The following is a 14,371-nucleotide window of genomic DNA, read 5'->3' as shown; positions in this document are numbered from 1 at the left end:
AGAAATTTCCCCACTGTGGAATAAATAAAGCTATATCTTATCTTATCTTATCTTATCTCATCTTATCACAACCTTAAACAAACAATAATTGCAAATAAGCTTTCGCTGTCACACTTACACTTTCAAGAGACACACGAATGCTGCTGGTTATTAGAATAGTGGCTTTAAATGTCATTTAAAGCACACGACAGTGTACATGCAACACAGACCACAATGGTGTTTTTATCAGTGGGCTTTTATTGGAACATGCATGTACTGGCCTACAGCTTCTTCTTCAACACACACTGAATGCTTGCTTTCTTAGACACTCTGAGTTCTCACATTACTTTACAAGCAGGCTTAGCAAAAGTCTATAAGACGTTTATATATACACATCAACAGAAAAAATAATATTTAAGTACCTTCACTTTGGACATACAATATTAGTGCCTAAAATAAAAGTGGTAAAAATCAAAGGGGACACAAAAGGGAAAAAAGACAAATAAATGTTATGGCACAATTTCTGACATATGCCTATTTATATAATTGTGGGTGGAGACATAAATCAGGCATATCCTTTTTTCTTCTTATGTTGCTAGTGACTGAGGGACCTGTAACACCTTTCAGGAAAAAACTCTGTATTAAACTCTGTATGTTTGTGTGTGAAGAGAAATTGTAACCCCACACTATCTACCACAAATCTACTGAAGTTATTCTGAATAAACCAAAACACACAAAACACTCCAGACGCACTGTAATTAATTATAATTCCAATATCCAATACATTACCTTCTTACAGAAAATAAGCAACGTTTTAAAGGCGGCAAGTAACGCGTAATCCAGACGATCGTCTTTATGATACAGTAGATCATATCCTTTTCCTCTTCTGGCATAAAGAAAGATAATTATATTATTACATCTTACTAAATCAACACAGTAAAATATACCATATATACATTTATATCCTTAATATTGCTCAACCAGCACTGTACATAGTGGAAATAGCTGTGATTTTAATAACTCGCTTCTTGAATGAGTGCAGGTTTGAGCTTTTAAAGCATCTGTGGACTTCAGATGATTAAAAAGACAAACAACTGCTCTTTTGGCAAACATGACAAATGAGAACGTTATTAAAAAAAATGAGAAAATGAGGATGAGAAAGTAAGTGAGGCTGAGAAGTTATGAATTTGGCACATGGCAGGGACACATGGAGCGTGATTTATAGTGAAAGAGTCATAGTGTGTGGGCTTCATCCTGCTGTAGTAATTTAAACTGGTGGGGAAAAAAAAAGATCACTTGAATGATCGCTTTCCAAACAGAGTAGGGACTGGTTTTCAGTGGGTGAAACCTCAAACCTTAATAAAAAATTTTTTCAATTTATTAAAAATTAAATAATTAAAAAACAAATCGGTTAAATCCTTTCAGATTTTGTTCTTAAAAACAGCTATTAGAGGTGTTAGTCTAGTGGTTAGGACACGGCACGCTCACCGCTGCGGCCCGGGTTCGATCCCCGGTCAGGGAATTAACCCCATCCACTCTTAGTGCCGGTCCCAAGCCCGAATAAACGGGGAGGGTTGTGTTAGGAAGGGCATCCAGCGTAAAAACATGTGCCAAATCGAACGTGCGGATCATGAGTACGGATGATCCGCAGTGGCGACCCCTAATGGGAGCAGCCGAAAGAAAGAAAGAAAGAAAGAGGTGTTGGATTATTTTTATTCACACTTCAGGAAGGAGTCCTGACCACTGTCAATGTTACTGTCAATTGTCCCTGCCTTAATGCCTTCTAATGAGCTTGGAACTATTTCTTAAAAAAGAAAAAAATATTAATTACAAACAGAATAAAGCATTTACAGAAGATGAATGAACGTGCTACACATTGCAGCACAAGCAACGTGCGATGTCTAATACATCCCCCGACTTAGTTCTGTAAGCTTCATATCTGACTGCCTGTCAGTCTGTTGAATTTTTTCTTGCTGGTGCCCATGGGATCACAAGTTACACACCTGTACACTACACCACATGATCATTTAGCCACAAATGCTGTAAACAAGAAAAAATTATTTGTGCTTAATATTTGCAAATTAGGTTTATAACGGACTCCAGGACAGATTAGTTCATAAGGGCTGGATATAATAATGTACATAGCCAATAGGAGGCTTACGGTCTGGTTTTAGCATCTTGAGGCTTTATGTTGCTGTGACTATTTGACCTAGAAATGATGCAACCTCAGTAGAATCGACTACGGAAATGTCATCTCACACGAGCAAATGCAACTCTAAAGACTATTGATGGTTCAAACGTTGTTAACAATATTGTTTGATTGATTTACTTGACCTCAAACTTGATTTCTGCAGCTTGTTGTTATGGATTCCCTCAAAGGACCCAACACATTTAATCTAGCCTGTGCTGCAATTTTGTGCTTATATTTATATATCACACGTCCTAAGCCCTATGTCTAGCCAACTCTCGGAACACCTGCATACGGTATATGAAATTGAAGTTCATTTGAGATTTATAAACGTATAAACATGCAAAACCTGGACTATTTCTTACTGTTAGTGTTTTCATATGCAGATATAAGCTCTTCCTCTCTCTGGTCTCTGGGGACACAGAAACAGGGCTTCAGTCAGGCTTTTAGAAAAGTAGCCCTCAGCAGAATTATTTGTGCTCTCCTGAACATCTCATCTCTGTTTGCCTTATTCTGTCCTCTCATCTGGCATCCTGCTCTCTCCTTCAATCTGACCACTCGTTTTCATCCAACTCAGAGTCTTCGTCTGATTCGCTGTACTCCACAGCAATGCGGCGTGACAGAATTGTGGCTACATCATTGCCCACAGGCTCCTTCTTGGCCTCCAGCTCCCTCTGCTCCTGCACTTTCCTCAACTGGATTCCTGAAGATGGAGGGAAAAAAAGGGATTTAGATAAACCAGTTAGACATATACTCATCATCACTCACTATTTTCTGGCTGGGAGTCAAGAAAACAAGACGTCACACTCTGGGTGAAAAGGACTGAAATATTATTTTTCCTGTCAATCACAGCAAAACCAGTCGATCAGGGGAAACTATTAGCTCATGTATGTACACTATATTGACTGGTCATGAGTACGGTATGTGCTTTTGAGCACCACATTCCACATTTAGTCCCAATTTGCTCTTATACTTCCATCCACTCTTCTGTTAAACTAGATTTTGTGGATATTTGTGTTTATCAGTCACAAGGGTGTTAGTACAGTCAGGTACTGATGTAGGTGAGGAGGTCTGGGGTGCAGTCAGCGTTCCAATTCAACCCAAATGTGTTCAGTAGGGATGAGATCAGAGCTCTATAGCAGGCCACTCAAGATCTTCCTCTCCAAACCATGTGAACTATATCTTCATGGAGTTCGATTTGTGCACAGGGGGGCATTGCCATGATGTTTAAGTGAACGCTTTTCCCATATAGTGTATATAAGGGCTGATTACATTGTTCTTTGAGTGTGATACAGTACGTTGCCCTGTGATGCAGCATGAGCACACAGTACTTTGATAAGGTGTGTAAGTGGCTTCCTGCCTTGTACTTTTATCCATTTCATTTTCCAAGTTGGAGAAAAAAATACAAAGAAAAAGCTATAATGAAAAAAGATTCCAAACCATGGAGAACATCTTGGCTGTATTTGATCATTTGCTGGCATTTTAAAAACCAAGCTGAAAAGAGCATGACTCCTGGGACTGACAAAACCAGCGCAATTGACTCAAAGCTTTTATTTCACCCCTTTTGACATTTAAGCCTGTGTCTCACCTCGGCGTATGGCAGCTAGCAGGTCACTCCTGGCATCGCTCATGGGGACCAGCGGCACCTTCCTGGAGGCAGCTGTCTCAGCAGACATGGGAGGCAGGCCGTGTGTGAGTGGGTGTGTGTGTGTCGGGGGTCCGGATGGAGGTGGTGGAGGAGCTGCAGGAGGAGAAGAGCCGTAGGGGCGGGACAGGGAGGCCATGGTGCTGGCGGGAATGGATGAGGGAGAGGCGGAGGATTGAGCAGTCGGGCTGTCAAAGGCTGTCTGAGCTGAGGGGATGACTGGAGGAGGTGGAGGAGGAGGAGCAGGAGGGATGAAGAACTCAGAGTGTTGGGACTGTTGGCTAAAAGAAATGCAGAAAACATATTTAGTCTTATAAAAATCCAAAATTCATAAAATATATTTAAGTAATATTAATGTGATTTCACAGTAACACACACACCTGTAGTCTTTAGCCTGAGTTGGCCGAGGGCCGTTAAGTGTGGGGTCAGTGGCTGGGGTTGTGTGTGAGGGCTGGATTCTACCCAGCGTGTCTCTCCCAGCCGGGGCAGACAGGGTGCCTGTGGGCCGGTAGCCACGCTGCAGCGTCTGGGTCTGGGAGGGACTGAGGATGAGCTCCTTGCCGTCTGTGGTGGAGTAAGCGCTGCAGGGTGGTGTTTGCTGGGCGGGCCGGTTTGGGCTACCAGGATACGAGTGCTCACCCACGTCTGATAACACTGACCTGAGAAGACAAGCGGAGACTCGGATTCACAAAAATCCACCTCATCTATGTGTAACTCTTCAATTCATAGTTATTATTTCTTATATTCTCTCAATCAATGTCTTGATTTTGGTCAGTGCAAAAACACAGGATGGGCTGAGATTTTAAAACCAAAGGACATAGAACATAATTTTCATATTCATTAAACCATTCAGTTAGCACTATGGTTTAGAGTGGAGCATTTTTTGAGTAGATGTACAATGTCTCGACCGCTGTAAATAATAAATTACCACTAGAGGGCGACAAAGAGAACGCATTAAATAAAGCCTCTTCATGAGTTAGTATTGAGTTTACACTGAATAAAAGCTGCTTCTTACCTGTTGTCAGGTGACAGTGAGCCCTCTGAAGACATGCCGTGGTATGGGGAGGGTGTAAAGCGCGCATCGGGGCGAAATTCTTTGTCATAGGCCAGCACGTTCCATTCCTGTCTGCGGTTCCGAGCTTTCCGGACCTTCTTCACTTCACGACCTGGTTCCTCCACCTGCTTTTGCTGCTCCTGAGTGAGGCACACACATTAAATAAAAACAAAACATAAAACACAATTTCCAAAGTGGTTTATTAGTTGCTATTCTACCCACATAGTTTTGCTATTACACACACACACACACACAGACACACACAAATGAAAATATTTCAGCAGCTGAGAAATCAGAGAAGCTGGTGAAAAATCATGAGGGCACATAAAGGGCTGGCTATCTGGACTGAAAGATGGATGTTGAAAGAAACAAAGAAGAGGAGGGAGGAACGAGAGCGGCAATAAAGCGGGTCTCTTACAGAGCAGAAGAGAGGGCTTCTGGGAGCGGCCTGCCTGGACAGGGACTTAGACTGGGCCGCATGAGCCTGGGCCGGACCGCTCGTCTGGAGAGAGGGTGCATAGTCTCTCTGGTTAGAGCAATGACACATGCACACATTTACAGACACACACGCAGAGTGGAATAATGCCTGACAGAGTGATGATGTGGGTGGAAAATGGTGCTGATGTTGTTGGCAGACTGATTGTTTTAGGCTCATTGGAAAAGACTTGTCTATAAAGCAAATTTGCAAGTGCTGGTGCTGTGATATGTGATAATAAACATTACTATTACAACTTTGTTTTAGTGGTATTTGTTATATTTTATCCCGGAAAGAAATACACGACCCTCATCGCTGAAGGATTACTATGAAACAATATATGTATAGTAGATAAAACTAACAAAAAATGGATGGATATCGCTCTCTGTATGAATAACAATATTAATAAACTATGGCAAACTACTAGGATGCAGTATTTGCTTTAAATCAAGTTGAAGGCTATAGTCTGCATTGAGTTCTCGCCGGATTTCTCTTATGCATTACTTATACCCGGCGTTAGCCAATTCACTCTGCTCGCTACTCTTCCCTAATCTTGTGTTTGGTTTCTGAGAAATTTCTGAATTCAAAATCTGAATGCAAATGAATTACTGTATATTCCAAGCACTGTGGTTTAGATCATAGCAGAGAAGATGGTAAGGAGGTTATGTAGATAGCTAACACAATCCCCTGATACATGCAAGACAGCAATGTGTGTACATTTCCAATGTGTCTGGAGTTGATATATGGATATCAGTGGTGCTGTATAGCAACCTGAATCCAAACGGTTGAAACTGGTAAATGGTGTATAGGTCAAACTAATGCTGTGTGTATGTGTGTGCCAAATGGATGGTAATGATTATTAGTAACGGAAGCAGCAACTGAAGATAAACACTGACAGTCATCAAAGATTTCTTTTAAACTCTTGGTCACACACACATATACACACAAACACACACACACACACACCTTCTGGCGTCTCTTCTCTTTCCTCTTGTCCTCTGTGGCTTGCAACATTTTCTCCTTCCAGAGGTTGAAGAAATAAGACGGGTCTGTGTAAAACTTCAGAGCGTCCTTCTTATCATCTCTAAAGAGCAGAATTTAAAAAACAGAGAAAGAAATTACATAATTTATTCACTTTGTATTGTCGTGCTGTTTTAAAAAAAAAAAAGGCTTGAATGTCTTTGTTACAGAAGGTCCATCTGTAGTCACTGAACCCATGTTCTGGACTCATATTCATGTGGTATCACATTAGTATATTACCCTCTACTTTCCTCTTTGGTCAGCACATGTACATAACTTTAATAATAATTAAATTATTTTAAATAATTAAAAAAACAGCTACCGGCAAAAATCCATATTGATAGTTTTTCCGGTTTTCGGTCCGCTGTCGTTACGAGAGCAGCCTCTACAGGCGAATCACTGAAGCCACGTGTTTGTTTTTTTTACATGTGAGACTGCATGCTGCATGAAGAGCATTACATTATAATTGATAATTTATTAATTATATAATTATATTTATTAATGATTATTTGAACATTTTATTTAGCACATTTTCATGATTAAGTACTATTTTACATGGAGTGTCCATTTTTTCCAGTATCGATTGATCATAACTTGTATAACTATCATTGTTTTTCACTGATGCTACATATTTCATTTCACTTAATATATAACAATATGTATATTTATTTACATCTTATTTTTAATATTACTTTATTCTTTACTTTAAAATTACTTTTGCAACTGCAACCCAACAATTTCAACCTGGGGGATCAATAAAGTATTTAGATTCTGATGATAAATGTATATAACATGTAAATGCAAATACATTAAAATAAACTAAATACTTCAGAGTGCTAAGTCTAAATTCAGTTCATGTTATGAGAAAATTCTTAATCTACAACCCTGTAGACAGTTAGGGTTTTAAGATGGGAGAGAAAGTTTGAACTGTACTGTTCCTACTGGCGTTTGCTCTGATAGTGTAATATCATAAAACTATATCATAAAACATACAGTTTCCTGATGGTTCTATGTGCATAATCAGAACTAAATTCATCCTGAAGAAAAAAAAAACATCACATAAATTTCATGTGAAAAAGCGGTCCTGGTCACATCAACTGAGATTAGAATATTGCCTTACAAGTAGAAGGAATGGAAATTCTCTTGGTAGTGCTGATCACAAACACTACTGATGCAGTAGACAGAGATTAAATTAAAAACCAATGGATCATTCATTTACCAGTTAGATAAAATATAATGATTAGTTAGATAAAATATAATGATTAGTCATTAGAAAATGAGGAAGATATAAGCAGTGCTTGAATTGAGTCATGTCTTATGGAGGGTCCCCTGTTGTTGTGTAATTCATATATTTTTGACTAATCTTGGGGACCCCCTAAGTCTATTTTTTACTTGTCATGCGGATCCCTAATGCCTACCTCAATTCGAGCACTGGTTATAAGCAAAGACACTAAATTGTCGTAGACTGGTTACACAGAGAATTAGGAACGGTACTTGACCTGTATGGAGTGAGGATGTTGAGTGGTGGAGGCTTGTCTCCACACTGATAGATCTCTATAACCGGGTTGGGGATAGATGCACGAGACACCACCTGCTGATCCTGAATGGTGGAGCTCTTAAAAGCCTTCCTCATGTTGATGTCCTGCAGTGAGACTGAAGAAAAAAAAAAAACGGAGGGAGTAATAATTACGCTTACCTTCATTCGCCGAGAATGTATGACAGCAGTCAGAAAGTGTAACATTGGCCCTGCACTACAACAGTGTGGAGATACAGCAGCTCATGGGCATCATTATAGTGCTCATGTGCAGCCTGTTGGATTTAGTGTACAGGCATGATACATGGATGGGCAAACCCGAAATCAGTGTGCAGGAGCTCCTCTGGTCAAATCCCTCCTAAAGCTCTTTACAGCAGAAGGATTTTCCCCTACACAGACTGAACAAAACATACCCCCACCCTAACAGATGGACTCTTTCTCGCATTCTGTCTGCAGAAAAGGGTGCACAGCCTGCCTGGATAGAGCAATGATACACACACACACAGAAAATAAAATACAGCTGAGCAGATTCTGTTACAAACAAATGAAATGGCACCACATTTGCGGCTCTGCAGCATGTGGGCAGAGTTCTTCAGCTCCATATGGGCTACTGCTGCTTTAAACAACACCATCAGCTTCACGCAGCATAATGTCCATCTGATAATGACTGCACATAAAAAATCTGTACAATTACAGAAGGATGGATTTTGCACGTTACAGGAAACAATCCATACCTCTTCTTTATCAACTGCTGTATCCTGGTCAGGTTCACTGTAAACTCTATATGAGAAGCTGTGAGTGTGAGACGGGAATACACCCCAGATGGGATACCAGTTAATCGCAGCGCATCGCGCACTCACACATTTACATACTCATTTACACCTAGACCAATTCGCCTACCGGGTTCTGGGAAGTGGGAGGAAACCGGAGAAGCCAGCATGCGCACTGTGATACTGTAACATGCGAAAACCCACACAAACGGTATTTAACAAATCTGACACGTTTCCCTGAACTGAGAGCTTTTCCAGATGAAAGAAATTGTGATTGTGTGTATGAAAAGTCAGTGTGGGTCTAAGAGTTCACAAAAAAATAATAAAAATAAACAAACAGCGTGAGGAAGTAGAAGGGCATTTTACTGCTGGATAAAACTCAAGGTGAAAACAGCTTTGGTGGTTACTTCCTGTTCTTTTGAGGCCTGAATGTTCTTAAACTGTTATACAGTAGTTTAATATACATGTGCATTTTAAATGTTTAGTAGAAGAACCTAATAACTGCCCTTACACTATTCTAGGTGGCTTTTTCCTCAGAACAGGGAAATATGTAGGAAAAGTTCATACTGTACAGATGCCTTACATAGAGATTACGTTTAAAAATGCTGGAATATTACAATAATATGCTGTATGTATGAAGGGGCGTTCAAGTCAAACCAAGATCTTGGGGTTTACAAAATTTAGGTACAAATTTCAAGGAGTGGAAACACTTGTTCCCAGCATTGACCTACTGCCTAAAGAGATTCGGCATAGAAAGATTTGTCAACCATCCAAAGACAGCCGTTCATCGTTCCCACAGAACGATTCGTCTCTTGTGCAATTTCACAACAGGTTATGCGTTGATTATCCAGGATCAGACCCCGTCTGCAAAAAAAAAGTTTCAATGCACTGACTGCTTCTTCCCGCTACTCTGCTTTGTTTTTTTTTCTCACCTGCTTCCCTTTTGAATAAGAATAAAAAAGAAAAACCTTGTGCCTGTAAATCGTTTTATTTTATTTTAGTTGCTATAGTAATTTATTATTTGGTTTTTTTATATATATATATTTTTTTTATGACCATTATCCGGGATTCCCGTGAATTATTTTATTCGTCCGCAACCCACAAACATCAGTATTTTACCGCCCGAACCCATGGAGCGCTCTGGACGGGTAGCAACACATAGGAGGCTCTAAAAAAATGTTTCAAAATGGAGGAATGGGGAGAAAACAGCGAGGAGTGAGGAGAAGATTCAGGCTAAAGAAAACGCCAGAAACTGTCCAAAGTTTTTAAATTTTTTCAAGTAATTTTAAATTGATTTTCATATATTTTTTTTTATATACACAAAGAGTTCAAAAGGTCTCTCTGCAGTGGCCATGTAAAGCAGGTAGTGGAGCACGTATTGAAATCCAGCGATAAATACATGATCTAGTGCATGGAAAATTTCAAGCAGCTTTTCCGTAGACAAGAAAACCACATCACGATACTGTGCGAGATTAAATAAAATAAAAATACTGAGGATATTTACAGTGTGTTTTATTAAACAAATAAAAGAAAAATTGTCGGTCTTATTTTTTTTTTACTTATTTTAGTATTTAGTATTACTCATTAATAAAGAAAAAGTATTTTTTATTCCGATTACTCGATTAATCATTGGAATAATCATTAGAGTAATAATCGATAGCAGCCCCACACTGTAGGCCATATTTTACAATGCAAAATATTGTAATGTTAAAACAAGCTTACCTGTGTCTTTACTATGCACACAGAGTGAATACCGACTGCAGATTGAACACAAGATATAATTATTCTGTAAGCACAGTGAAACTGCAGACCAATGGAAATGCAGCGGCTTGTTAATTATTCATGAGCTGCTACAAAGAAATGAGGCATAATGAAACAGTGATTAGGTCTTAAGGGCCATGGCATCGCCTGACTGATCATTCAAGATTGAACAAGATGCAATTTTGTACACAGGAGAGAAAATTGTAATAAATTTGCAAGTCGTTTTTGTGGGTCCATCTAAAAGTGTGATGGACAGAGACACTCTTTCTAATAAATCTGTGTCACATTAAATCTCAGTCTACAACCTTCTGTATCATATCAGCTGAAGCAGAAGAAAAAAAATATTCTATAGGTGTGTACAAATCTAGGTTTACCCATTTGAATTATCTGGAAATTATTATTTTTTTAATTCAGTCTTGAACATATGCGATTTTTAACAGTCAAATTAAATAAAAATAAAAAACCTAGAAAAAAAACCCTATAAGTAGGTTTATACTACATAAATGTGCTATAATAAATAATGAATGATATTTAAAAGGTTGGTAGTGAATTTGCCATATTTGTCACAGGTAGACAGGAGACGGATTTCATTATCTGGTCTGAATTTTCAATACCGTATTTCCAGTCACTAAAGATCCAGACCTGCCTGAAGGGAATAACACTAAGCAAGCAGCCAATCAGTCATAGCATTTCCATATCTGTCAGAATGTGGTCGTTCAGTGGGCATTAGAATAAGGCATTGCATTTTGGATATGAAGGTCATGAGTTCGAATCCCAGGCACACCAAGCTGCCAGTACTGGGCAAGGTCCTTATCCTACTAGCTGCTCAGTATGAATGTGATAAATGTAAGTTGGATAAGGTCATCTGCCGAATGACATGCATGTAAATGTACACTGACTGTCCAAAAAAAAAAAAGTCACCACCTGGATTTAACTAAGCAAATAGGTAAGAGCCTCAGCTGGCAACAAGTTATTTAACCCTAACTGATGTGGTGAGTAGCTTCTCATTTTTTAAACAACCATGTCGGTAAACGCATCCTGTGGTTATGGAAAGGATGTTAATCTGTTTCAGAAGGGTAAATGTATTGGCATGCATCAAGCAAAGAAAAGATCTAATTAGATCGCTGAAACGACTTAAATTGGGTTAAGAACTGTCCAATTCATTATTAAAAACTGGAAGGATACTGGGGAGCCATCATCTTCGAGGAAGAAATGTGGTTGGAAAAAAAAATCTTAATGATCGTGATTGGCGATCACTTAAACGTTTGGTGAAATCAAATCATTAGAAAACAACAGAAGAACTCACAGCTATGTTTGGTGGTGAAATTAAGAGCATTTCCACACACACAATGCGAAGGGATCTCAAGGGATTGGGACTAAAGAGCTGTGTAGCCTTAAGAAAACCACTCATTAGTGAGGCTAATCGGAAAAAAGGCTTTAATTTGCTAGGGAGCAAAAAAGATTGGACTCTGAAACAATGGAAGAAGGTCATGTGGTCCAGATTTACCCTGTTCCAGAGTGACGGATACATCAGGGTAAGAAGAGAGGAACTGATTCACCCATCATGCTTAGTGCTTACCTTACAAGCCTGTGGGGGCAGTGCAATGATCTGGGGTTGCTGCAGCTGATCAAGTCTCGGTTCAGCAACGACCCCATTGAGAATCTTTGGTATGCTCTGGAGCAGACATTGAGCAGCGGTTCGACTCGCCCATCTTAAAGACAAGATCTTGGTGAAAAAATTACTGCAACTATCGATAGGAATAAATTTTGTGACATTGCAGAAGCTTGTCGAAACGATACCATGGCAAATGTGTGTCATAATCAAAGCTAAATGCGGAATATTAGGGTGTGTGAATTAGTTGTTTTGGACAGGCAGTGTGTGTGTGTGTATGTATATATGTGTACTGCACCAATGCATTTGCATTCAGGTCAAGAAATAAGTGTTAAAAGGCTACCAGAAAAGTGTTAATATTTGGCGTTACCATCAGGTGAACAGAAACGCAGTTTCAGTACAAGCACTTATCTCGCAATCAGGCTGCAGATGTTATTGATCTGAACATGGCTGTGCCTGTGCAGTGCTCAGACTGATCGGTATGCAGCAGGACTCACTGTCATTGACACCAGTCTCCCTACAATTCATCCGAAGCTTCTTTCTCTCTTTTAATCTGCAACATTTATCGCTCTCTTCCTCTCTTTTATGTGTGCACACATACATAATGAAATAAAAGAACGACAGAAATGAATGAATAATCACAGCACATATAATGGGGGAAGGGGCTGCAATAAACCCCTTCTTACCCCCCCATACAAGATGGCCATGCACATTAGGGTGCACGCACATCTGGTTTATCAATATTCAGGGGCTGTTCTCCCCCATCCTGCTGTATTTCCACTCGGATTTTCTCCATGCTGCATACAGTCACAGGGTCATTTGCAGGTCTGGCACATACACAAAACCTCACATAATGGATTCCCTGTGGACTTTTTGCAGTGCAGACATCGAAAGTGTGCGTGAAGCATGTGTGAGTTTCACCCCACAGGAGCGTCAAGTCAGGTTTAATCAATGATGAATAAAAAAAGATTAATCCTATTATGAATAGTCAAAATATTGTATGGAAGGATGTTTACGCTTCAGATCTGAAATATGTATCAGGGAAAATTCCAATGGTTTCTGTAAAAAAGACAGCATTGTTTGTCTGGATAGTAAATCCCCCACCTCTATCTTTCTCCCAGACAACATTCAATTGGTTTCAGCCTAATGAAACATTTATCAGTGAAATTCAGTATTAAAAAAAACAGTGACACAATGTTCCAACAGCTAATACTGCTATCTGGTACATGTTCTCCATGTGTCAAACATAACTATAGCTGCTTCTAATCTTATTGTAACATAAGAATAGGAAACAAATCCAACAGTCTGCATTTTATTTTTGTAAATGTAATGGACGATTGTTACTGTTGATTCTATCAAATAAAATAATAAACAAAACTGCCTGGTAAAGAAACCTAAAGAGCTTGAAGATATGTCTGAAATAATACAAACACAAACCAGTGCAGATAGAAGTGCTTCAGCTCCATCTCTCGCAGTGAAAAACTGGGGCATTAATGCACTGAAAATAGAGTTGGTGGGGGTGAGGGGGGTAAACACAGGGAGGGTAACTGGATTCACCCACAGACACACTGAAAGCGAGCTGCCCAGATTGAGGACATGAAACGCTGTATGGAGTGAGGATGATGAGTGGTGGAGGCTTGTTTCCACACTGATAGATTTCTATAACCCGGTTGGGGATACAGGCACGAGCGAGAGCAGGAACACAGCAAGAGCGAGTGGAGGGAAAGTACTTCTGTCAATAAGACATTTTCTCTCTCTCCTTGTGCTTATTCAAAAGCTTGGTCACTTCATTAACTATAGTCTTAACAGAGATTTTAATAGGGGACAGAACCGTCTCCGTCTCACACTGATCGCGTGAACTTTACGACGCAGTTTTATAGGAACTCTGGATCGCCGCATACCTTCTTCCACAGTGGAATCCAACTGGGTGACTTTAACAGCCAGCAGGTCCACGCGCTCCTGCAGGTGGCTCATGCGTAAGCAGAAACTGTTCGCTTCTTTAAACAGCTCGCCGAAGATGTCTTCTGCATGGCGACCTGAAAAAGGGTCTGATGTGTTAAAAAGTAGTTCATCTGTCTACACTAGCATAATAAGAAGAATCAGAAGAATGGAAGCAACAATGATAGACTAATGGATGTTAGTAATATGAATTTGAAGTCATTTTGTAGTCTAGTATTGTGGACATTGAAAACTTTAAGTGAAATGTATTTAAATGTATTTAAAAATCAGCATTTTTATTTTGATCACCGAATGCACTGACATCATAGAGTGCCCAGGCAATATACAGACTAGCACAGACCAAATCCCATATAATGCACACTACATATTATCCC

The 14,371-nt window shown here is 39.6% G+C and overlaps 1 protein-coding gene across 4 annotated transcripts in view; it reads right to left on the bottom strand.

Annotated features, from left to right (window-relative positions):
• Positions 1–217: 217 nt before the first annotated feature.
• Positions 218–14,371, bottom strand: part of zgc:109889 (uncharacterized protein LOC553542 homolog) — a 34,727-nt gene continuing 20,573 nt past the window's right edge. For 2 of the 4 annotated variants that reach the window (XM_046852440.1, XM_046852441.1), the window contains exons 3-10: positions 13,940–14,074; positions 7,861–8,014; positions 6,308–6,425; positions 5,285–5,392; positions 4,828–5,006; positions 4,193–4,471; positions 3,756–4,093; positions 218–2,870 (exon numbers count right to left, since the gene is read on the bottom strand). In XM_046852440.1, coding sequence (XP_046708396.1) covers positions 2,713–2,870; positions 3,756–4,093; positions 4,193–4,471; positions 4,828–5,006; positions 5,285–5,392; positions 6,308–6,425; positions 7,861–8,014; positions 13,940–14,074 — 1,469 coding nt within the window. In that variant the 3' untranslated portion in view covers positions 218–2,712. The remainder of the gene's footprint in view (positions 2,871–3,755; positions 4,094–4,192; positions 4,472–4,827; positions 5,007–5,284; positions 5,393–6,307; positions 6,426–7,860; positions 8,015–13,939; positions 14,075–14,371) is intronic. The other 2 variants (XM_046852442.1, XM_046852443.1) reach the window with 2 other exon arrangements.

This window comes from Silurus meridionalis, chromosome 6 (assembly GCF_014805685.1).
Source record: "Silurus meridionalis isolate SWU-2019-XX chromosome 6, ASM1480568v1, whole genome shotgun sequence".
NCBI classification, from domain to species: domain Eukaryota; kingdom Metazoa; phylum Chordata; class Actinopteri; order Siluriformes; family Siluridae; genus Silurus; species Silurus meridionalis.
Note: the sequence above shows the minus strand (reverse complement) of the source record. Positions and strands in the feature narration are given on the sequence as shown.